The sequence below is a fragment of the Thalassophryne amazonica genome, chromosome 13 (genome assembly GCF_902500255.1).
Source record: "Thalassophryne amazonica chromosome 13, fThaAma1.1, whole genome shotgun sequence".
NCBI classification, from domain to species: domain Eukaryota; kingdom Metazoa; phylum Chordata; class Actinopteri; order Batrachoidiformes; family Batrachoididae; genus Thalassophryne; species Thalassophryne amazonica.
Window position 1 is genome coordinate 51,531,394 of NC_047115.1, and position 23,752 is coordinate 51,555,145.

The 23,752-nt window shown below is 40.6% G+C and overlaps 1 protein-coding gene across 1 annotated transcript in view; it reads left to right on the forward strand.

Annotated features, from left to right (window-relative positions):
- Positions 1-23,752, forward strand: part of sptlc3 (serine palmitoyltransferase, long chain base subunit 3) — an 88,662-nt gene that overhangs the window by 43,043 nt on the left and 21,867 nt on the right. The window contains exons 9-12 of the mRNA XM_034184248.1: positions 1,504-1,609; positions 7,796-8,015; positions 12,335-12,461; positions 16,827-16,962. Coding sequence (XP_034040139.1) covers positions 1,504-1,609; positions 7,796-8,015; positions 12,335-12,461; positions 16,827-16,962 — 589 coding nt within the window. The remainder of the gene's footprint in view (positions 1-1,503; positions 1,610-7,795; positions 8,016-12,334; positions 12,462-16,826; positions 16,963-23,752) is intronic.

Genomic DNA, 23,752 nt, shown 5'->3' on the forward strand with positions numbered 1-23,752 from the left:
CCTGGTTTGCTGCCTGACTTCTTCAGTATGTTTAAGCTTGTTTGAGTTTAAAGAGCATGTCATTCATCTGTGAAAGCCTCACAAGTTTACACTCCGCTCAGCTGAAAATAGCTGGATTGTCGTCTTCTTTTGAATAATGCATTTTATTACATACCGATAATTAGAATAAGCAGGTTTTAAAAAAATGACTGACTGGCTTTATTTCCTCCAGCTATTCAACAGTGCCACCTGCTGGTGTGCAGCTGAGCATGATCAAACTACTGGGATATTATTTTGCTAGAACTGAATAAATTTACAGTCAGTCTTTTATGCAGCCATTTGGTCTGTGCTGGAGAGACCTTGGTTGAAACCCATATGTAGTTTTGTTAGTAATGTTTGCTGATATAGACTTTGTCCATGAGCCACAGACAGCCACAGACAGAGGCATTTTCTCATTTGTAGTTTGCAGAAGGCGTTTCTGTCAGATAAAGTAGTACCTTGTGGACACTAAGGACAGCCCAACCCTGTAGAAATGATTATTCATCCCAATGTTGTCTGCTTTTAGCTGGTATTCCTTGCAGACTTTTTTTTCTACAACATATTTGCTGTGCACTATTACAACTCTGTATGTGCATGTAAAATCTTATGTCACAAAATTCTGTTTGCTTTAATTTAATACTGATGAAACCTTAAACAACTTCTGCAAACCCTATGGAATGTGTCGCATTTTTCTTTCCTGAGTAATTAAGGTTGTAACAATTCACCAATACATATTCAGTCAGAATCAGATCAGAAGAAGTTTATTGCCATTGCCAGTGAACAGGATTCACAGACTAGGAATTTGCTTCAGTACAATGGTGCAACATTAAGAAGAGATAAAATGCTAAGATAAAATATAACATATGTGTCAAAATAAGATAAAATCTAAGATAAAAAAAGAAATATGAAAGGCTGTGTGCAACAGAAAAACAGAAACAGAAAAAAACAGTGCAGTGGGATCAGTGCAATTAAACCAAAGTACACTGTCTAAAGTGACCCGTGATAAGATGATAAAGTGACAGAGTTAAGCTTAAAAGTGACATTTACGACTACATCGATACACCAACTCTTGAATCAGTCTAAATATGCTATGAACTGGTCGATGGCCCAGTTTTAACATTATAATTTTAATTAATTAATCTTGTTTCGCTACTTTCACGTGTTCAAGCTGTTATAAAATAAAATTAAATGAAGTGGTGTTAATGCACTTGCTTTCAAAACAGAATATTCCTGGTTCAAGGCCACCCATGCCCGTTCTCCATGTAATGTACAGTTGTGTCAGGAAGCATAAAACCTCTACGAAATCAACCTGCAGATCCACTGTGAAGGAGAAGCTGAAAGTACTTACTTTGTATTGATGCCAATGAATTGTTGCATAATAAAAAGTATTGTGGTGTTTTATGAGAGATGTGCACTATTAATAATAATAATGTAAAGATATAGGTTGAGCTTTTGAATTTCTCACCATTCCTTTATCTCTCTCAGACATGCACAGCCTGGAGAAGATGCTGAGAGATGCCATTTGCTCGGGTCAGCCTCGGACCCACCGACCCTGGAGGAAAATCCTCATCATGGTGGAAGGCATCTACAGGTCAGTTGCCATGATGCCACACACACTTGCGCGCACACACACACACACATTAATATAATTGTTTCCATGCAGATATCCACACGTGCAAAAACAGATCTCATGACAGATGATGTGTTTTGTGGGACTTTGTGCTCTTTAGCAGAGCCCTGTGCTGCCAAACTCCTCAGGTAGAAAGCTGCAGAAATCATTTGTAACCTGAACAGAGGTCTTGACGTGTGTAGTAGTGCCTGTAATAGTCTTTATTTGATTTGCTTCAGGTGTGTGTGTGTGTGTGTGTGTGTGTGGGTACCGTTTGATTACGGGAGAGGGTAGAGTGGTATTGTGAGCTGTCCGGGGTCTTAGCGACTCTTTCCATCTGCTCATTAGCTCCACATCAAGGCCAAATGGAGCCACAGAGATTGACTTGGCGAAACACCAGCTCTGACTGTTCATCACAGCCATTTTCTTTCCTCCTTTCTGTTCTGTTTTTGCCTTTAATCACACCATACGTTTTAGCTCATCTGAACTAACATGCGTCATGTTCAGCATGAGTGAATTAGATGTTATTTTTGGTTTAATCCATTTTTTAAGATCATTGTGGAAGTATATTTTGACAGTTTTGCAACAGCACCCTTATGGAGTAAAGAAGAAAATGACATGCATCAGTTTGAGTAGTTTGACAGTAATCCTGAAAATCCAATGTTAATTTCTTCTGCCATCATAGGCAGCTATAGGCTGGGGCTTCATTGGGCTGTAGTCCCTCCATAACCACACCAAAAACCTATTTGCTATTTAAAGTGTTCTGTTTCCAGCCTCTCAAAATCTGTCACTCACCTGATCCAATGGTGACCAAAGGTGGGATCAAATCAGTAAGTTCACGTGATTCACATAATGCAGTATGTATTTTATTAATAAGAAATGTATGTTGTGTTTTACATAAATTATTTTTGTATTGTTCCTCAGAGCCTATACAGAACTCACTGGGGGTGAGTGGGTTTAACCCTCTGGGGTCCATGGATGTGTTGTTGCATCTAAGTGTAGTTTTCATGGTATTTCTGTTCACAGTTCAGCGACGGAATGTCATAGGGACATCATACAACCACTTCCTGAAACTACAAATTCTCATCTGTAAAATGGTTCTCTCCTGTAGATTATTTTTCACTCAGAGCCAATCCTAGAGGCCAGTGAATGTCACATGGTCTATCTCCTCTCTCTGCCTGCTGCGAGACCCTGCACATGGCTGCAGTGTCTGAGTGTGTAGATCCTCACTTAATTGCATTAGTAAAGGCTAAAAAAAACTGTCCCTTTGACCTGAGAACACTTTTTTTTTTGTTAAGGGTTAGGAATTCTGTGACAAGAACAGCAGACAGGTAAGTTATATTAGTTTACAAACATACTGTTTTGGAATGTTACACGTTCCCAGCAGGTGGAAAATATGCACTGCACAACACATATATTATTTGTTTATTTTATTATGCATTGTTTTAAAATCTTTTTGATATATTACACTACTTTTGGGACCTGAATACTTTGGTAAACCCATTTATAACAACAGAACATTTCATCCACAAGAATAACACTGTATATTTACTAAAGATTTGAAGAAATTCTGAAGATGCATTTCATATTTTCATCTTTAGAGCCAAAATATATCTTTCACACGGTGTTTGAAACAAATGTATGTCTCGCATTCTGAAAGCTGAGATTGTTCTGAACATTTTGATGTGCAACACAGGCATTATTCTTAAAAGAAAAAAAAAACAAAAAAAAACCTTAAAGGATGAATTAGTGGTCAATTCAAGTAGATGCTCTTGGACCCCAGAGGACAAAGACGGCATATTGACTGAAAGTAACACGTCTTATATACCTTTCCTCTGGTACATCTGTTCATGATATTGCTGATTGCACCTGTCCCAGTTAAATAAACAATAATTAAATACATTTTATTAAATTTGTTATTGAGTTTGCTCTGGAATGTTAACGTGATTAAAAATGTATTGTTTTCTTGTCAAACAACCTTGATCAGGAATCATTATTTGGTGAAAATAAAAATGTACAGGATGACTGAGTGAATGAAAATAGCACCACATAGCAGAGCGCTCGCTATCCTTACTGTGTCACTTCTTATTAGTGGTGGAGTTTTTGTATTATTCTGCCTGTGGGGTTTCTGCATTTTCATTTGGTTCCTGTCAGTGATTTTTTTTTTTTTTTTTTTTTTTTCTTTCTTAGTTCTAGCTGTTATGCAACCATGCTGCTCTGTACACCGCTGATCTTATCGGATCTCAGAAGTTGAGCAGAGTAGGTCCAGATTAGTACTTCACTAGGAGACTGGTTAGGAAAAGCAGAGGCTGTGCATGTTTCTCTGTGCACAACAGGAGTTGCATCAGCAAGGACATCCAGAGTAAAACATGTGCCAAATCCCATTGGATCTGCTATAGCAACCTCAAGTAACTGGGGGCAGCTGAACGCAAATAAATAAACTTAAAAAACAATATTAGTTCTATCTATTGTATATTTTCTATTTCTTGTATTACATATGTGAAGTAATAGATATCTGTAGTCACCATTTGCAGTTTGGCTTAGAATGCATATGTATAATAAATTTTGTCACTCCATACTAGATACTCCCCACCTTGTCACACCAACAAAAAGTCTGGTTCCACCACTGTCCACCTGCAGAACTACAAAAAGAATTAAATCAGATGAAATGACTCTCAGCAAGCATGATGAAAATATTGGCTCTGATCTGAAGTTTATGGGGGCGTGTCAGGATGTTAAAATGATTTGTTAGTATTGTAAGTTTGGGCATGTTAGTACATCTGGTTTGCACAAGTCTTGCTGTGCACGTTGGGAGAAATATTGGACTAAAGTTTAATGCTTTGCGGTAATTTAGGTTTATTTCATTGTTGCAGATGAGCCATTGTTTGCTTTGTCTGACGAGTACACTGAGTGCTCCTCTATAGTTGTACAATAAAAGTGTCTTCATCAGACAATAAAAACATGATCGGAATGGCTAATGGTCCATCTGTCCCCCAGTAACATCGACAGGCCTGGTGAAGGAGTAAGCATTGTTTAGCTATAACCTGGGGTTACCTTTGATGTTCGTGTCTGTCATGGTGGAACTCTATCTCATGTCATTCAGGACACAAACAGTCTCAGCCGTAGCAGTGAAAAGAGGTCTGAGCACTCCGTTCTCCTTCCATGTACTCCTTCTTGATGTCTATTTGCAACCGTAAAAGGAATGAGTCTGAGGGGAGAAATAGGTTGGAGAAGAATGAGAGGAAAATGAACCAGGCAAGCAGAAACATTATTACAAGACTGGTACATGTGAAGTTATATCACATGAATTTCTAGATGTGCAGTGTATATGTTTGGTCAGGTCCTTCTTCTTTTTCAGTCTAATAACTTTGTAATTATATAGATCATATGAGTGTGTTTATATTGTTCTTATTATCTGAGCTTTGTCCCCGAGGCCCTGGCTGTCTGTCCATAACATAACATCTGCTTTGACTTGAAATATTTACACAATGTACAGTGTACATGCCAGATCTGGATCTAAAGTGTGTGTGTGTGTGCGCACAGTGTCCTAGATGCACCATTTACTTTTATTCTAACTGATTACACTAATTATTCAAATAATGCAACTGATTTTTGAAAAGTATTTTTGCAAGATCATTGTGTGCACAGCCATGTATTTAAATGAGAACCAGTTGCATACAGACTTCCAAGAAATATGTATGTCAGTAGTTTGGAAAACTGATCATTATAGTGAGGAAACTAAATCTGAAACCATTGTTGCCGCTAGCTGCTAACCATTTACCTCATCTTTCTGGTTCTGATGGAAATCTGTAGAATGAAATGTCCTTCTTTTGTCAGAAAGTATTTCTTCAGCCATACTGTATGCTGAACAGCTTGTCAACATACATGTAACTTCAGAACCACACATATGGAGAGAGGGCGAGACTGCTTCAGCTAAATTCGTACACAATCCTTTCTACGGGGTTATGCGGACTTACTTGAGTTGTAGAATGTAATCACAATATACTGTACCTTTTATTTCGCTCATATACTACATTTCTGTGCAGAAATGGTCCCTTTCATGTTGTTTGTGTTTTAGAGTACAACCTATGTGAATCAATCCCAATGTTTTCTGACTTAGTACATTTCTGTGAAGAAATGTCTCCTTCTCATTGAATACCACAGCTGCTCCTGATTTCCATCATCTGTTCATTATTCACTAAGCATGCAAGCAGGTGGCAGATTCATCCATGGGATATTACGTAAGCTACAGTGTATCCGGAAAGTATTTTGCGCTTCACTTTTTCCACATTTTATTATGTTACAGCTTTTTTCCAAAATGGAATAAATTAATTTTTTCCCGCATTCTGCATACAATACCCCATAATGACAGTAAGAAAAATGTTTTTAGATTTTTGCTAATGAATTAAAAAACTAACCGGCTCTAGGTTGGGTAGTGTTTATAAAATAGTTAGCTAACACTGTAAACAAAGTTGCGTTTTCAGTTGCTGTAGTGCATCAATGTTCATGATCAGTTTGTCTTTGAAATGATAGCATGTATTGCTAACAAATGGTGATCAGGTGATTAAATGATTTCAGATGGGCTGAGTTTAGAGATTATACCTTGCATCAGTCTGTAAAGAGTTGATTGGGCCCCCCTTTGGAGAATTACAGAATTTGTAAAGGGCCTTTTTGCCTTTGGAAAAGTTATATGAATACTTCCTTAAGTGGTGATAATCTACTACTGATGTTTTTAGGCTTTGGAAAAACCCAGACATGTACCTTTATAAAAAATTTAGTGAGCGTATAGGTCAACAGATGTATAAAATGTCATACTAATGAAAACAAACTGGTGATATGCTGGTTAATTTTGATGCACTAGATCCATTCAGAATCAACATGTCTGGACTTGCTGCAGCGAATAATGTTAGCATCATATGCATGATAGAAATTGGGTGTAGATGTAGTTGAAATTTCAAGTAGCCTGAAATTGGCCTGTCAGTTTCTTCTAAAGCCTAGGTCTGATAGCAACCAAGATCACCATTATTTGTCAAACTGATCAGGGAAAACGGGTCTACAGTCTCTAATCATGTGTGTGATGTCTTGATAATGGCTCAGCTTAATGCTAACTTTAACATTGAAAATACCATAGGCATGCTAACGTGTTAGCATCGGTCCCGTTTTTAAGTTATAAAATACATCTATCAACTGTTTCAGAAGACCATAACAGGTCGGTTTAACATAAAAAAGGTAAATATTACTTAGGCATATGCTGTTTAGGGTTTTAGTGGGGAAAAATTAAGATAGAGCGAAATAAAACAAAGACCCAACGAAACAGCAGATCAAAGATTGAAGCACTGCTTCATTGGTTCAAGGTTCAAAACAAAGCCGCGCTGCAGAAACCATTGATTATACAGACCTCCTGCTGGGTCTGTAAACAATGTAGAGAAATGATCATTTTCCTGACAAACACCCCCAAAAACAACGGCCACTCTGAAGGGCTGATAAGGGAATCGTTAAGCAAAAAGGCTATTGATGTCAATGGATCGAATCATTTCTTAAGGGTACCTGAAAAGAACCAGTTCCCGACACACAACCCTAACAGCAACACGCTTTCTTCTTCTTATTATTATTTTTTTTTTTAAATAAAACTCACATTAAAGAGTCAGGATTATCTTAAACACCTAAATACATATTTTGGTTGAACTCACCTCCATAACAATGCAATGTTGCAAACAAGTTGCCGCAAATGCTTGTTCACACTGACAACGAAATCTCTGCCTCTCCAGCAAGAACATGATTACGCGTGAGATTTGACACCGTAAAGGCATCTATAAGGGTGACAGAGGCGGACCTTATTTCACAAAATCCTCTCCTTATTGGTCCCCATGGGCATTCGAGGGAGGTCCAACTCCTACCCAAGACCCATGCTATAACGGGACATATATGATTTTTAATGTAACCTGAATGTCTTTGTCCTAAGTGGTAAAAACTGGTTAAATCCAGTTCAACATGCACATTCCAACAGAGAACAAAGGAAAGTAAGAGTAAGAATAAGAGCGAAAACGAAGAATACAGTCCTAAGTAAAATAACTACTTTAATACCAAAACAAATAAAGAAAACAATAATTAAACACAGAAATATCTAACAATTCTGTCTCTGATTTTCTGAATGTCTCATATCATTAGCATGGAGGGCTCAGTGGTACGACTGCCTGAGATCATTGCTCTGAAGAAGAAGTATAAAGCATATCTGTACCTGGATGAGGCCCACAGCATTGGAGCGGTGGGCTCGTCGGGGAGGGGTGTGACTGAGCTGTTTGATGTGAACCCAGCTGATGTGGACGTGATGATGGGCACCTTCACAAAGAGCTTTGGGGCTGCTGGAGGCTATATCGCAGGAAAAAAGGTTTCTGTCACCTTTTGGTTTTTCTGCTTCACTTGCTCATATATTCCTTCATCACATGTCACTTTTCACAGACACAGAGACACTCTGCGGTCACTGCACATCCCAGTCTCCAAATAAAGAACCTTTTCTGACAATTGTCTCTTACCGTGAAGCAAATCCTGTTATTTAATACAAAAACAGGGACTTTACCTCAATGATATCAACCAAATTCCATGGCATGATGTACGAGGGCTGTCAATAAAGTAACGGTCCTTTTTATTTTTTTCAAAAACTATATGGATTTCATTCATATGTTTTTACGTCAGACATGCTTGAACCCTCGTGCGAATGCGTGAGTTTTTCCACACCTGTCGGTGACGTCATTCGCCTGTGAGCACTCCTTGTGGGAGGAGTCGTCCAGCCCCTCGTCGGAATTCCTTTGTCTGAGAAGTTGCTGAGAGACTGGCGCGTTGTTTGATCAAAATTTTTTCTAAACCTGTGAGACACATCGAAGTGGACACGGTTCGAAAAATTAAGCTGGTTTTCAGTGAAAATTTTAACGGCTGATGAGAGATTTTGAGGTGAGACTGTCGCTTTAAGGACTTTTCACGGTGCGAGACGTCACGCAGTGCTCTCAGCCGCCGTCATCAGCCTGTTCAAGCTGAAAACCTCCACATTTCAGGCTCTATTGATCCAGGACGTCATGAGAGAACAGAGAAGTTTCAGAAGAAGTCGGTTTCAGCATTTTATCCGGATATTCCACTGTTAAAGGAGATTTTTTTAATGAAAGACGTGCGGACGGGTCCGCGCGTCGGGACGCAGCCGCCGCGACGCTCCGCCACAGGAAAAACACCTCCGTTGAAAGCCTTAAGGACAAGTTGGAACATGTCCTGCCTGTTAAACAATTTCTCATATACTCACTCCACTGAAAGTCATCAAAAGCCGCCTGGATTTTACAAATGGTTATCAACACGGAGGTGTTTTTCCTGTGCCGCCGCACCGCGTCGGCTGCGTCCCGACGCGCGGATCCGTCCGCACGTCTTTCATTAAAAAAATCTCCTTTAACAGTGGAATATCCGGATAAAATGCTGAAACCGACTTCTTCTGAAACTTCTCTGTTCTCTCACGACGTCCTGGATCAATAGAGCCTGAAATGTGGAGGTTTTCAGCTTGAACAGGCTGATGACGCCGCCTGAGAGTGCTGAGCGACGTCTCGCACCGTGAAAAGTCCTTAAAGCGACAGAATCACCTCAAAATCTCTCATCAGCCGTTAAAATTTTCACTGAAAACCAGCTTAATTTTTCGAACCGTGTCCACTTCGATGTGTCTCACAGGTTTAGAAAAAATTTTGATCAAACAACGCGCCAGTCTCTCAGCAACTTCTCAGACAAAGGAATTCCGACGAGGGGCTGGACGACTCCTCCCACAAGGAGTGCTCACAGGCGAATGACGTCACCGACAGGCGTGGAAAAACTCACGCATGCGCATGAGGGTTCAAGCATGTCTGACGTAAAAACATATGAATGAAATCCATATAGTTTTTGAAAAAAATAAAAAGGACCGTTACTTTATTGACAGCCCTCGTATTTCTAAGTAGAGCGGCACTTGGAGAACACATTCCCCTGCCAACAAACCAGATCTTACCTGTTGTGATATTATCAGTCGACACGTGTTATTTATTTGTTTTCAGTGCCATTTTTGGTTTTTGTTTTGTTTTTGTTTTTTATCTGGTAGCAGGATTGTGGAAAAACTATTGAACCGATTTTTCTTGAAATTCGGATGGGCCAAGGCTGAAACCATCTATAGATAGAGCAATAGATAGATAGATGCTGTAACATTGCCGGATTGGATATTATTAAATACAAATAAATTCCTAGACCCACTTCCTTCTTGGCCTATACCCCAGCCTTGCGCCAAGTGTCAAGAATATTAGTTCAGTAACGTTTCTATAATCCTGCTAACAGACAAACAGCACAGAAAACGTAACATGCTGGGCAGAGATGATGAGTACAAATGTGGCATTGAAAATACAAATAGGTCAAAATATCTCAACAGAAGTCTGCAGATGATCAGCAGAGTGAGGGTCTACAATAATTCAGAACCCATTTGTTGCCAAAGTAGGTTAAAACAAACCACAATAATTACTGGTATAGTTTTGTTTTACGCTTTTTACTCTTTTAATTCGTTTTATTAGTAAACGGAGCGTGCCGCGGCCTCAACTTTACCTAAATTCTGGGTCTTTTAGTGAAGCTTAGGGCTAGCGCCGGCAATCACCTTAGTGTTTCTTTTGTTTTTCTTGTGGCTTAATGCTGACAAATTATACTGTATTTCTTGTCTTTCTGATGCCTGATTCTGCTTTTGTGCTGGCGACCCTCCTGTCCTGTGCACCAACAGCATTTCCTGTATATTTGTTTTGTGAATTGTTCTGTAATTTATGTCTGTAGCATGGCCCAAGCAGAGGGTCACCCCTTTGAGTCTGGTCTGCTTGAGGTTTCTTCCTCAGAGGGAGTTTTTCCCTTACCACTGTTACTGTGGGGGTTAGTAAGGTTAGACCTTACTTGTGTGAAGCGCCTTGAGGCAACTGTGTTGTGATTTGGTGCTCTATAAATGAAATTAAATTGAAATTGGAAAATACTTTTCAAATGCTGTTTAAGCCAGGGCTGTTTTTTAAAGTCACATGGTTCTCGGTCTTCACACCCCGTGTCTCTCGTAGCACTCATATGTCTAACAAATGTTCCCCAGGCTGTGACTCTGGCCCTTTGTAATTCCTTTTTACTCCATTAAAAAGTACACTTTAGTACATAACCACAGCTGATTAGAAAGCAACAGAGGAAATGGCCATGTTGTTTGAATTAGGCATTCAGCGAGCGACCCTTCCTGTCTGTGCTTTATGTCGGCTCAGCCCTGCTCTGCCATAATAAGAAGGTGAAGCTGGCAGACAGCCAGCCCCTTCTTGTGGCAGGCATCGGAACTGCGCTCCAGATTTAACAGGATGGCCTTTAACAAGCACGATAATGTTTGAAGTATGAACACAGTGCCTCCTCTGACAGCTGGCTGCAGTAAACTCCTGAAGGAACCGGGCAGGAAAAGAGCCAGCGAGCATTTGGATTTGACGTATTTGTTGTTGTGGTGAAATCCTCAAATCCTACATTAAGTGGATTCTGGTTGACCGACAAAAGTCTGCGCACATATGTTCTGGAAAACAGTCATGTTATAACTATTTTATGAGTGAACCAAAAATAAATACCCAATGAACAGAACTCTGGGCTTTTTATAATCTGAGTCAACCTTGCTCAGAGGAGGCTTTATTCATGAACTGTTCTCCATAAAAACCTGCGCTGGCATTGAAATTAACTTATTAAATGTGTCCATTTGTGTGTGTGTGTGTGTGTGTCCGTCTGGCCCAGCCTCTGTTGCATTGTGGGTCTGTCTTACCACATGACAGAAGAAGAAACACTCGCAAGTTGTCACTCGGTGTCCCACCCGCAGACTTGAGAGGGATTTCGGACACGTTCTCTTAACCAGTTTTATCTTGGTCACACCAAAATCCTACAAGGCCCTAAAGTGGTGAAAATCCCCAGCCTTAAATGGAAACAGATGTCAGGGTTTTTTTTTAGCATTCTTATCCTATGTTTGACCATTTCCCTCTACAATCCCTTCCCCTCATGTGTGAGAAAACCACAGCAGCCGCCCAGTAGGGACAGATGGTGCAGAGTGGAAATGGTGGTCAGACAGCATCTCCGGCTCTGTGTCATCACCTGGCACCCGCTGTCCGCCACATGGCCACCGAGCGGCAGCCCATTACAGCCCCAGACCTGCTCCAACCTCAGAACACTTATGAGCACGTGCTCCAGAGACCCCTGACCAAATCAGTTTCTTGCAATCCTGCTTGTCTCTTGACAACCGCGAGCAGAATTAATCTGTTGCTGACATTTTGGAATAATGAGCGTGACTGTCTTCACTGTGGTTCGTTTCAGCTTTCAGTTTATTCTCAAATGAGTGTGCTGGCTCGCTCCGCCCGCAGTCCAGGAAAAGATCCAGTGCTATTTTACGGTCTGCAGTCACAATACGGAGATAGTCGTGGTGACAGAGGTGCAACCTGAGCTATTTTTTAATTGATTCTCAGGTGAAGGTGGTGCATGAGCACTCTCTGGTGGTGGCAAAGGAGATGTGTAGGGCCGTTCTCTCTCACACACAGCTACATGGCAGTCTGAAAATGTATGATGTGAAAGTATGTTGAGGCTTGTGTATGCGGTCAGATTATCTCCATGTACCACCAAAATAAGTATCAGGTAGTACACAGTGTTTGTGTTACACCGAGTCATTGCTCTGTTTTGCAGGAGCTGGTGGACTACTTGCGTTCTCATTCACACAGTGCAGTGTACGCCACGGCTATGTCCCCGCCCGTCGCCGAGCAGATCATGCGTGCAATGAAGTGCATCATGGGAGTAGAAGGAAGCACAGAAGGTGAATATCTGCATCCACAGTCCCGAGTCTTAACAGGGACAAATATTGTGTTTGCCTTATAAAAACCTTTTACACCTTTATATGATTTATTTTATGGAAACAAAAGCAAAGTAAATCCAGAGGACAGCGCTGGTGTTAACATTATGGGTGAGACCAGACCTGCACAAAAGACAAACAGCTGCTTGGTCACAAAATGTGGGAGTAATTACAGAGGTCTGTAGTGCTGGGAAAGGGGGGCGGCAGTCCTGGTGCACACGTGACCCTAGCATGGAGGAAATGTTCATGTGTGTTGTGAGGAGGTTTGGACCTCCAGAAAAATTTCTGCTTCACTGATTAGGAAGTCATTACAAGAACAAGCACAAACATGCCTGTCCAGTGTACTTTGTGGTTGTAGTAATGGGGTTAGTACATAGGAGGAAACAAGGGTGTAAACAGGAATTACTTTTCTTTTGGTGGTGGGGGTGCGGGGGATGTCACTCCACTGTTCAGTACATGTCTATTATTTGTAACAGTGAATCTTTTTCTATTCGTTCATTTAGGGCCTGACTTACTAAAGGTTTGGATGTGTAAAAATGTTTGCAAATGCCATTGTACTCACAAATTCACGTGCATGCTGATTTATTAACAAATTGCACCTAGTATTGCATCATGCAATTTAGGGTTTGTCCACCCGAGTGTGCAAAATTCTGGGAGGCAACATGCAAATTGATGAGGGTTGAACATGATTTATCAAGGTCAGAAGAAAATTTGGTATGTTTTGATTACATATGTATTGGGTGACTGACGTCAGCTGACTGTCACAGACCGCTGTTCCAGCAGCACAGAGACTGCTGCCTCCTTGTAAAGAGGTTAATGTTCCTCTTGTGTTTATTTCTTTAAGAATAAATACCTCCATATGTAAAAGGTAGACCACTCTCCATTTCGGCGCAGCTTATGATAATTACAGTCATTGATGTGTCACACAAATAAACACAGACAGCTGTGCACACAGAGCAAACAGAGGTGTGCATTCTGCTAGCACAAAGTGCGCAGTTACCTGTGCCTCCGACTCCGAGCTGTGCAGGTATGTCTGTGGGTTCTGCTGTGTGCGTTACTGTGTGCACAGAGCTCAAATAGGCACGATGTGTAGTGCCAGCAGAATGTAACATAGCTATTCGCCAGTTTCCTTCAATACTGTGGATGGAGGAATAAGTAACCTTTTTAACTGTCAGCGTGTGAACATGCAGTCCGGGACCTCAGGTAACGAAGCACATACTGTTAAGTGAATGTAGTTAAATATGTGTATTCGATGTATATCCTCCAGTAACCTAACGTAGGTGGCTGGTTTAATTTTATTTTGCACTTACAACCATTAACACACACACACACACAATCCTCATTCATGTACTGCTGTCAGTGTCACATTACTGCCCACTGTTAACTTCACATTTATTCACAAAAATGTCTCCACCCCAAAACACAAAAAAAAGGGATTTCCCACTCAATTTTACACTCGTTAATCTGGAATCTTAGTAAATCAGGCCCTGTTTTTTAGCCATTTTACGTAGTGAATCATTTGCTAAAGCAATTACTTCACTAATGTTACAAGTGATTTGAAACAGATTTTGACTCTTGAAGCAGTTATCCAGCAATACACAAGAGTGAATCATTTTCCAGATCAAGGAAGCTCCACTGTCCACTGCGTCACCACCATGTTACAAGCACTTTCAAACAGTGGATGTTTCCCAATTTTGGGTCTGCACCCTTCTAAGGATTGTGTCCCAAAACAGTCTTCAAGCTTCAGTGCTGAGACGCAACAGAGGCTCAAACAAACTGCTCTGAAATTACAAAGTCTAGCCCACAGAGCGTTTTACTGTTGCGTCATTACATCATTATTGCATCATTACGCCCCTAGCGGGGCGGGGAAACCAAGCTAGCGTAGTGGATGTAACCTATATTTTAATAATTATTTTTTCAGTACGTCTTTATACTTATAAATATGACTTATTTGTGATTGTGCATGGGAAGACTATAAATGTACTTTTGTTTTATTGATTTATTTTTTTAATTTACCAACCGTTTTGTCTTGGGTGGGTGGGGGGGATAGCGCAGTGACTCATGGGATTGTTGGGGAAAAAGACTCCACGTTGGGTGCTTTACAACCAGCCCTTGAAATGACACCGCTTAGTTGTGCCACTTATGATGTAAGCAGCTGATGAATGCAGCCTTACAAGCATGCAGCTGCTGAACTGGGACTTGCCAGTGGATAATTTTGTGAAACAGTTGTTTCATTAAGTGTTTTGAGCAACACAAAACAAATCATTTTCTAAACCACTTGCTTTATGTAGCATTTTGATCCATTTGAGACGATAAATCATTTACTGAAGCAAGATCCTCATTTATTGTTTTAGCATTTGGAAATGTTAAATCTTCAGAAGTAATTGTTTAATTTAGTCTTTCAGAAACATTTTTGTTTGCATTCTTACATTTACTTTTTAAGCAATTCAAAAGATTTAAACATTTTCTGAACCAAGGAATCTCTGCTGCATAAAATATGCCACCAGTGTTTCAAGCATTTTTGAAACATTTAATCATTTTCTAAAGCATTGGTTTATTGAGCATTCTGATCATTTTTGAAACACTTTCTCAAGCAGTTGTTTCATTTATTATTAGGAGAATGTGGAAATCACTCACTCACACAATCTTCAACTGCTTAGTCCAGTTAATGGTCACGGGGGGCTGGAGCCTGTCATTCCCTGTCAGAGCCTGCAGGTGGGGGTAACAGCGGGCAGCGACATTGATGTAACAATTGGGGCAGATGAGAGAGCTGGGAATTTGATTCTTTAATAGCTCTCTCCCAATGTGCAGGAAGCATTTGGGTAGATTCTGAGGAGGGTGAGGCAAGGCAGCTCAAGTTATTGGGTTCGATTCATTTATTGTTTTCAGAATTTCAAAATGTAATCAGTTGTTTTTAACTGGCATTTTGAACATTTGTTTAGGGGATGGGGGTTGTGGGGGACGACGAATCCGATATCCACCCTCGAGCTGCACCTTTGGTAGGAAGTAGCAGATTTACAAAACACATTGCAGTGTCTGTGTTTAAAGTCACCAGAAACACACAAGCTGACAGCAGTCAGTGGCTGCCTCCGGACATTCACAACAAGGTCATAGGTCACAGTTAAACTGCCACAACTCCCGGGGCATTTTCAGAATAGGATGAGGTGTGGATTCACACGCAGACACAGAACACATCCACAGGAGTGCTGTGATGTCTGTGTGACTCCAGACTACAGCCTGATGTAGATTGTTTGAGGTAAACGTTTTTTCTTTGTACAGATCTGTAACTTCATCTGGCTCTGACCCAACATGCTTCTTACCTGACGTAGCCCAGAGAAAATGCCGTGGTGCAGAAATCCGTTTTGACCTGTCTTACAGATGGAATGAACACACAAAACACTCACTGAAAATATCAAATCACTATCAAGGAAATGAGCAATGTGTAAATACATTTTCCTGTTTTCTTCCTGTTTATCTCTTTGTTAAGTTTCACTCCCCCTATTTTGGACTGTAGGTGCATGGCTACATGTTTTCTCCTACTGCTGTGATTCATGCACTTGGCATGTTTTTGATGTTCACATCTCCCTGTCTTATCACAAGGAACAATTTCCAAATGTTTTTTTTTTGGGGGGGGGGGGGGGGGGGGGGGGGTTTGGAACATTGCCGTACATTATATTTTCCCTTCCTTCTTCCTTTTTTCTCTGTCTGCTTAGATAAAGGGATTTAACTGCTCTCTTGCACCTCTTTGAGAGAACTGCCAATCTGTTCCCAGGTAATCAGAAGGAAACAGAGCCGTGTTCCAACGCCGAGCCAAGCCAAATTCTGCTTGATTCATAACGCAACCCGGCTCCCCAGTGATTCACATCATTAAGGAATCTAGGGGCTTTGTGGTGCGCCCCCCCCCATCTCTGCTGCATGTGATTTGTTTTCTAATACATATTTATCTGAACAGGATGTAATTGTTGAGCATTATGTGTATTCCATTTCGGTCATGGCTACGCTCCAGTGGTGGGCCAGAGTCGCTCTTTTGTGGGAAATCCATCGCAGTGAATTTGCGAGTGCACATTCTGGCAACATGTGAATGAGTGCACACTGCCGTCAGGCAGACAAAACTGAAACATCTGCTGCTGCAGCTGAGCAGTAATCATGAGTAAGTTCACAGTTGAGGCTGGTACGGCCCAGACGGAGGTGAAGGACTCAGGATGATGCAAAGCCCTCGCTGCACATTAGCTGGTAACAACAGATGACGATTTTCCCCGTCCTGCTGGGGATAGCAGAAGCATCACTGTTTTACGTCCCCATTTTACATGCATCTCTCTGTAACTGCAGGGATTAGACGGATCCACCAACTGGCAGACAACACCAGGTACTTCAGAGCCAGGCTGAAGGAGATGGGCTTCATCATTTATGGCAACGATGACTCCCCTGTGGTTCCAATCCTCCTCTACATGCCAGGGAAAGTGGTGTAAGTACAGTACACACCATCATAAGACTGTCCTGGTCACAGTTATTGGCACCTCTCAATCTTCAGAAATGCATGAAACAACCAAATTTGTCATCAGAATATTTAACAAAATGTCCAGACTTTTTCAGCAACAATCATAAAATGGCTTCATCGAAAGAAATAAAAAAAAGACATAAAATATACGCAACCCTTTGAATTTAAAGTAAATCATCATTTTTGCAGCCATCAATTATTAACAGTAAATCTGTCTGAAGTAGGCAATTCTCAAAAACTGAGTGATTACATAAGAGAAAGACCAGTGAGGGAAGCCACCAACACACCTGTGATGACTCTGAAGGAGTTATAGGATTCTGATTGGAGAAATTGGGACTGGAGTTTGTTACATCACAAAGGCTCATTCATCCATACATTTTCTATACCCGCTTGCTCCAGTTAAGGGTCATGGAGGGCTGGAGCCTATCCCAGCAGTCATAGGGCGAGAGGTGGGGTACAGCCTGGACAGGATGCCAGTATGTCACAGGGCCACATATAGACACACAAACACACCTACTGTCAATTTAAAGTTTTCAGTTCACCTAACATGCATGTTTTTGGATGTTTGAGGAAGCCAAAGGACCTCAAGTTAACCCACTCAAACATGGGGAGAACATGCAAACTCCACAAAGAAAGGCCCCAGGCAGAAAGAGATCCCACGACCTCTTTGCCATGAGGCAACAGTGTTAACCACTGAGCCACCGTGCTGCCAGACGAAGCCTCGTGTTGGAGTGAAACTAACAGTCCCATAGAATCATATTTGTCTAATAGATTACAATTTGTTCATGTAAATGGGGAATCTTCTTCACAGACTAAAGTTAATTATGGAGTTCCACAAGGTTCTGTGCTAGGACCAATTTTATTCACTTTATATATGCTTCCCTTAGGCAGTATTATTAGACGGTATTGCTTAAATTTTCATTGTTACGCAGATGATACCCAGCTTTATCTATCCATGAAGCCAGACGACACACACCAATTAGCTAAACTGCAGGATTGTCTTACAGACATAAAGACATGGATGACCTCTAATTTCCTGCTTTTAAACTCAGATAAAACTGAAGTTATTGTACTTGGCCCCACAAATCTTAGAAACATGGTGTCTAACCAGATCCTTACTCTGGATGGCATTACCCTGACCTCTAGTAATACTGTGAGAAATCTTGGAGTCATTTTTGATCAGGATATGTCATTCAAAGCGCATATTAAACAAATATGTAGGACTGCTTTTTTGCATTTACGCAATATCTCTAAAATCAGAAAGGTCTTGTCTCAGAGTGATGCTGAAAAACTAATTCATGCATTTATTTCCTCTAGGCTGGACTATTGTAATTCATTATTATCAGGTTGTCCTAAAAGTTCCCTAAAAAGCCTTCAGTTAATTCAAATGCTGCAGCTAGAGTGCTGACGGGGACTAGAAGGAGAGAGCATATCTCACCCATATTGGCCTCTCTTCATTGGCTTCCTGTAATTCTAGAATAGAATTTAAAATTCTTCTTCTTACTTATAAGGTTTGAATAATCAGGTCCCATCTTATCTTAGGGACCTCGTAGTACCATATCACCCCAATAGAGCGCTTCGCTCTCAGACTGCAGGCTTACTTGTAGTTCCTAGGGTTTGTAAGAGTAGAATGGGAGGCAGAGCCTTCAGCTTTCAGGCTCCTCTCCTGTGGAACCAGCTCCCCAATTCAGATCAGGGAGACAGACACCCTCTCTACTTTTAAGATTAGGCTTAAAACTTTCCTTTTTGCTAAAGCTTATAGTTAGGGCTGGATCAGGTGACCCTGAACCATCCCTTAGTTATGCTGCTATAGACGTTAGACTGCTGGGGGGTTCCCATGATGCACTGTTTCTTTCTCTTTTTGCTCTGTATGCACCACTCTGCATTTAAACCATTAGTGATCGATCTCTGCTCCCCTCCACAGCATGTCTTTTCCTGGTTCTCTCCCTCAGCCCCAACCAGTCCCAGCAGAAGACTGCCCCTCCCTGAGCCTGGTTCTGCTGGAGGTTTCTTCCTGTTAAAAGGGAGTTTTTCCTTCCCACTGTAGCCAAGTGCTTGCTCACAGGGGGTCGTTTTGACCGTTGGGGTTTTACATCATTATTGTATGGCCTTGCCTTACAATATAAAGCGCCTTGGGGCAACTGTTTGTTGTGATTTGGCGCTATATAAAAAAAAATTGATTGATTGATTGATAGTTACAGTGGTGATATTGTAATTGAATACTCTGAATTGTGCAAACTGTTCAAATCACTTCAGAATGAAGATAAATTGCTATTTGGACTCATCAATCATTAGTAGCAGGCAGAGATGCCAAATCTTAGAATTCTTCAGAGTCTTCAGTCATGTGGGCTTAACTATTACACAGCTTGTTTTAGTTCATTTGCTTTCTAACAGGACGATTCAAAATATTTTGAGTCATTTTTGATAACAGTGTGCTGTAAGAATGTGTTCTCTGGGCTGCACAACCTCAGATTTTCTTTTTTAAGTTGACCCTTAAGTCATGAAAGTCGAATCAAGGTTGACTAACTGCTGATGACATTGAGTAAAAACAAAAAAAAAAACTGATTAATACCACCATGTGAGAATGGGATGCCTTCAGTCTGTATCTGCAAAAAAATGAATGCAGAAAGGTTTTATATGAAAATGATTTAAGGCTGTGTCTACATCCATTTCATGGCTAAAGATGGGAGTGGCAAGCAGGCTCATGCATATGTGTACAGTGTCCAGTAACTCAGATTATTAAAGGAGAACCGTGGCATATACAAGGCTTTATCAAGAAGTTCTCACACCTCACCAAGTTTGGTGCCAGTTTTGAACATGTTCAAAATTTTCTGCAGTCAGCTCTTGGCGGTCTGGTGCAGGTCGACGCAACTCGACATCCAGCTTTCACAGCAGACATGGAAATAATTACCCTAGATATCAAGAGTTGAGAATAGGGTGTACATCAAGTTGCAACAAGCCATTCTGAACAAATGCCAAGGTGGCTGGAAGTCCACAGAGAAGAGAAACGACTCTACTGAAGGTTTGTGTCTGCTAAGAAAAACTCTGTGCCAAATGATGCCAGGTACAAGCTGCTTGGGAAAATCAGCCAAAGTGCACTGAATTGTAACTCTGCCCATTATTGCACAAAATCATGCAAAACTCAGCCAGGTGTGAGAGCTCCTTAACTCTGGTGAAAAGAATCCAAACAAAGTACATTTTGTTGAGTAAAATTGACTGGGACTTCTGGGACTTCATTTGGTCCCACTCCAAACAGAATTGTATATCTTGGAGTATAATCAACTGATGTGTGTCTAGCGTGTAAGTGAACATGTAACATCTGTTGCATCTCTCTTTGCTGCTGACTAGGGCTTTTGCTCGAGAAATGCTAGCAAGGAAAATTGGTCTGTGGTAGTCGTTGGCTTTCCAGCAACGCCGATCACAGAGGCCCGAGCTCGCTTCTGCCTGTCCGCGGCACACTCGCGAGAACTGTTGGACCAGGTATATACACACACATCACCATCACAGATGTGCCGGTTTGAAATTCTCCTCAAAGACTTCAAGCTCTTTTCACTCACCTAAATCAGTTCAAATGTCTTCTTTTTTCTTTGTTTTTCTGGTCAGGTGCTGCACCATCTGAATGAGGTGGGAGACTTGCTGTGTCTGAAGTTCTCACGGCGAAAGTATTCCTCTTGGCCTGACCTCTATGATGAGACAGACTTTGAGATTGACAGCTAGAATGACCTTGGACACCTTCACTTTAGTGTCAAAACTAAGCATCACGTGGTGGAGAGAACCAGCGACGGTCTCACAGCTCGGGCCAAATCTTTGGCAGCTGCTTTTTTTATGTTTGTAAGGATTGTGATGTAATGAAACACTTATTTCTGATTTTTAACAGGAGAAATGTAAATGTGAAAAGCTTTATTTTTTCAGTATATAGTTTAAAATTCTTGCTGAGCCTTTAATAATTTGTCTTCTTCAAGTTGTCAGATATACTGCTGAGACAATCTGTGTACATTAAATCCCCTTCTCGTTCTCATTCATGCTCATTATGCAGTATCCTCCAAATGCTGAGATTCAAACATTGTCATATGTAAGGGGGTGGAGCCAAGAAGTCCTGTTGGGTGGGGAGGTCTCATTGACCACAAGGTGTCACCCATCATAGTGTGTTGAGCATTAGGAAACATGCAATGAACTTTGAAGCAATTGTTCAATCACTATTTCAAGTGTTTCAAAACAGTGAATCTGTTTTGACGCAACAGTTTCATTTGCTGTTTCAAAACAGTTCACATTCTGAAAGTGATGTTTCATTTAATTTTTCAAACCTTTTCAAAATTGAATCATCCCTGAAGCAAGGAATTCCCAGTGTTTATGGGTTGCCACATTTGGAGTCTTGAGCACTTTTAAATGAGTTGTTTTCTGAAGCAGTTGTTAAGTCTACCTGAAACAACAGTTTTAGTTTGTGTGTGAACAACATAACTCATAGATTTGATCCGGTTTCAGCCAAACATGGTGGAATGATGATTTGATTTTGAAAAAGTGGTTAAAGTCAGAGGCTGGATTATAAGTGTTGTTTATTCCCCTTATGTGTTACTAATTAGGTCAAAATTGGCTTCGAGCCCATGGACTACAAGTTTTGTAACAGTACATCATTTTCTGAATGAAGAAATTCTGACTGTCCAACAGATTGTCACAATTTTAGTTTCAATCATTTTCAATATTGAGTCACTTTTTGAAGCACCAACATTTGAGCATTTCAAAATGGAATGATTTGTTATTGTTTGTTATTATTGTTTCACATATTTGAAAAGTTAATTTTTTTCAGTAGCATTTACACTTGCATGTTGTGCTTCAACCGTGTCAAAATATTGAATCTTGTTTTTGAGCATTTGGTTCATGTTATAACTTATCAGGAGGCCTTACTTTTGCCCAGACTTGTAATCCAACCTTCTAGTGCTCCCTAGTCATATACTAAAACTACTACATTTACGGTGAAAAATCCAGATTGGCGTGGCTCACGATTGTTTCTAAACTAAGTGTGACACGACGGCTACGTCACTGTTTTTAAGAAATCCTCCCCTCAGCCTAACACGACTTTCATCTCCACATTTAATGATAACCTTCCCGTGAAGAATAGATCACACAGCAGTCGCTTTGCTGACGTGTCATTAAATCTGAACAGCACTCACATTGAAATACAAAAGGTGTCCCGTCTTGTTTTGTGGTAGAATTGTTCACATTCACCAAGTCTAACAGCTTAATTGTTGATGTTTCAAAGACCTACCATAGTCTTTAACCCATAACCTGCATAACACTGTGAAGGTAGGCATGCAGCGTTTGCAGCGCCTGAGCCAACAGAAACCTAACCATAGCAATTAGAACTCAACTCTAAATTCTCCTGCTATGGAGTAATCATTTGATTAACATGGGAGGGATTAGACATGTATGATGAATGTGTTTTTACAGTGTGTCAGATTGGTCCCAGCCAACGCTATAGCCCTGCAGACATGAGCGCGTTTGGGTTTTTTCTTCGTCATAAACAATATAGTGACAGCATTTTACAAGGTGGAATTTCTTTTAAAAAAAAAAGTAATACACATATTTGGGGACAATCTCAATGCATTTAAAGTGAAGTAGAAGGCAAAGGTTGAGTCCTGTGCTCCATTACTGAGTGTTGGGGATGTGCTAGTTAGAGTTGTCCGTGGTGGGGCCACGGCGTGACAAGGTCGGGTAACCACTTCCTTCCACCCGCTTTATACCTTCTCCAACTATAGTCAGGTACCCCTTTGGCTGTTGAGTGGGCAGGAGGGACGCATCAGGTTCCAGTCCTAGCTGGGACAGTACCCTTCTGCACAGAAGATCGGTGCTCTCATCACTGAGCTATCACTTGTTTTTGGTTGTTGTTGTTGTTTGTTTTTTTATTATTATTACCTAAAGTAGAAAGGCAGTGAAAATGCTGGCTCACTCACACATGAATATTAACATCTGGCTGTTATGGCCACAAACAATAGTAAACTGTTTCTTTAATCCACTAATTATGTGAAGTCATAGCAAGGTATTGTTCTGTAAGATTTGGACAAAGTGGAAGAAGTGCACAGACGCCCCAGGCGTCTTAAAATTGCGTGTTTTTGGACCCTTTACTCTGAATAAGAACTTTTTTTCCTTTGTTTAAAAACAAAACAGTTCCTGCGAGTCCTGAATTAATTCAAGTATTTTGTTTCTGTTGGCAGACAACAAAACATAAACTAATGAATTGATCGCAGCTTGTAAATATTACATGATGTGATCAGAAGCTCTGTTTCAGTGGAAGAATCACACGTTCATAAGACAAAATGAACACAGACTGAATTTCATTTAGATTTGTACGTGACATATTTTCCATTACGTGTGTAACAAATTACATATGTGTGAGGGAGAACACGTGGACAAGTGAAATGCATGTGAATATGTATCTGTTTTAGGGAAAATATATGTATGTGAGAATGGAAAATAAATGAGTGCAAATATATAAGCAATATTGTGTATGTGAGAGTAAATATAAATGTATCTGAGTGAGTGAAATATGTACAGTACATCCGGAACAGTGCTTCACTTTTTCCACATTTTATTATGTTAGTCTTATTCCAAAATGGATGAAAACTTTTTTTTTTTCCCCCTCCAAACTTCTACTCACAACACCCCATAATGACAACATGAAAAAAAGCTTTTTTGAAATGTTTGCATTTTATTACAAATAAACAACTAAGAAGTATTTTCAAACCCTTTTCTCAATACTTTC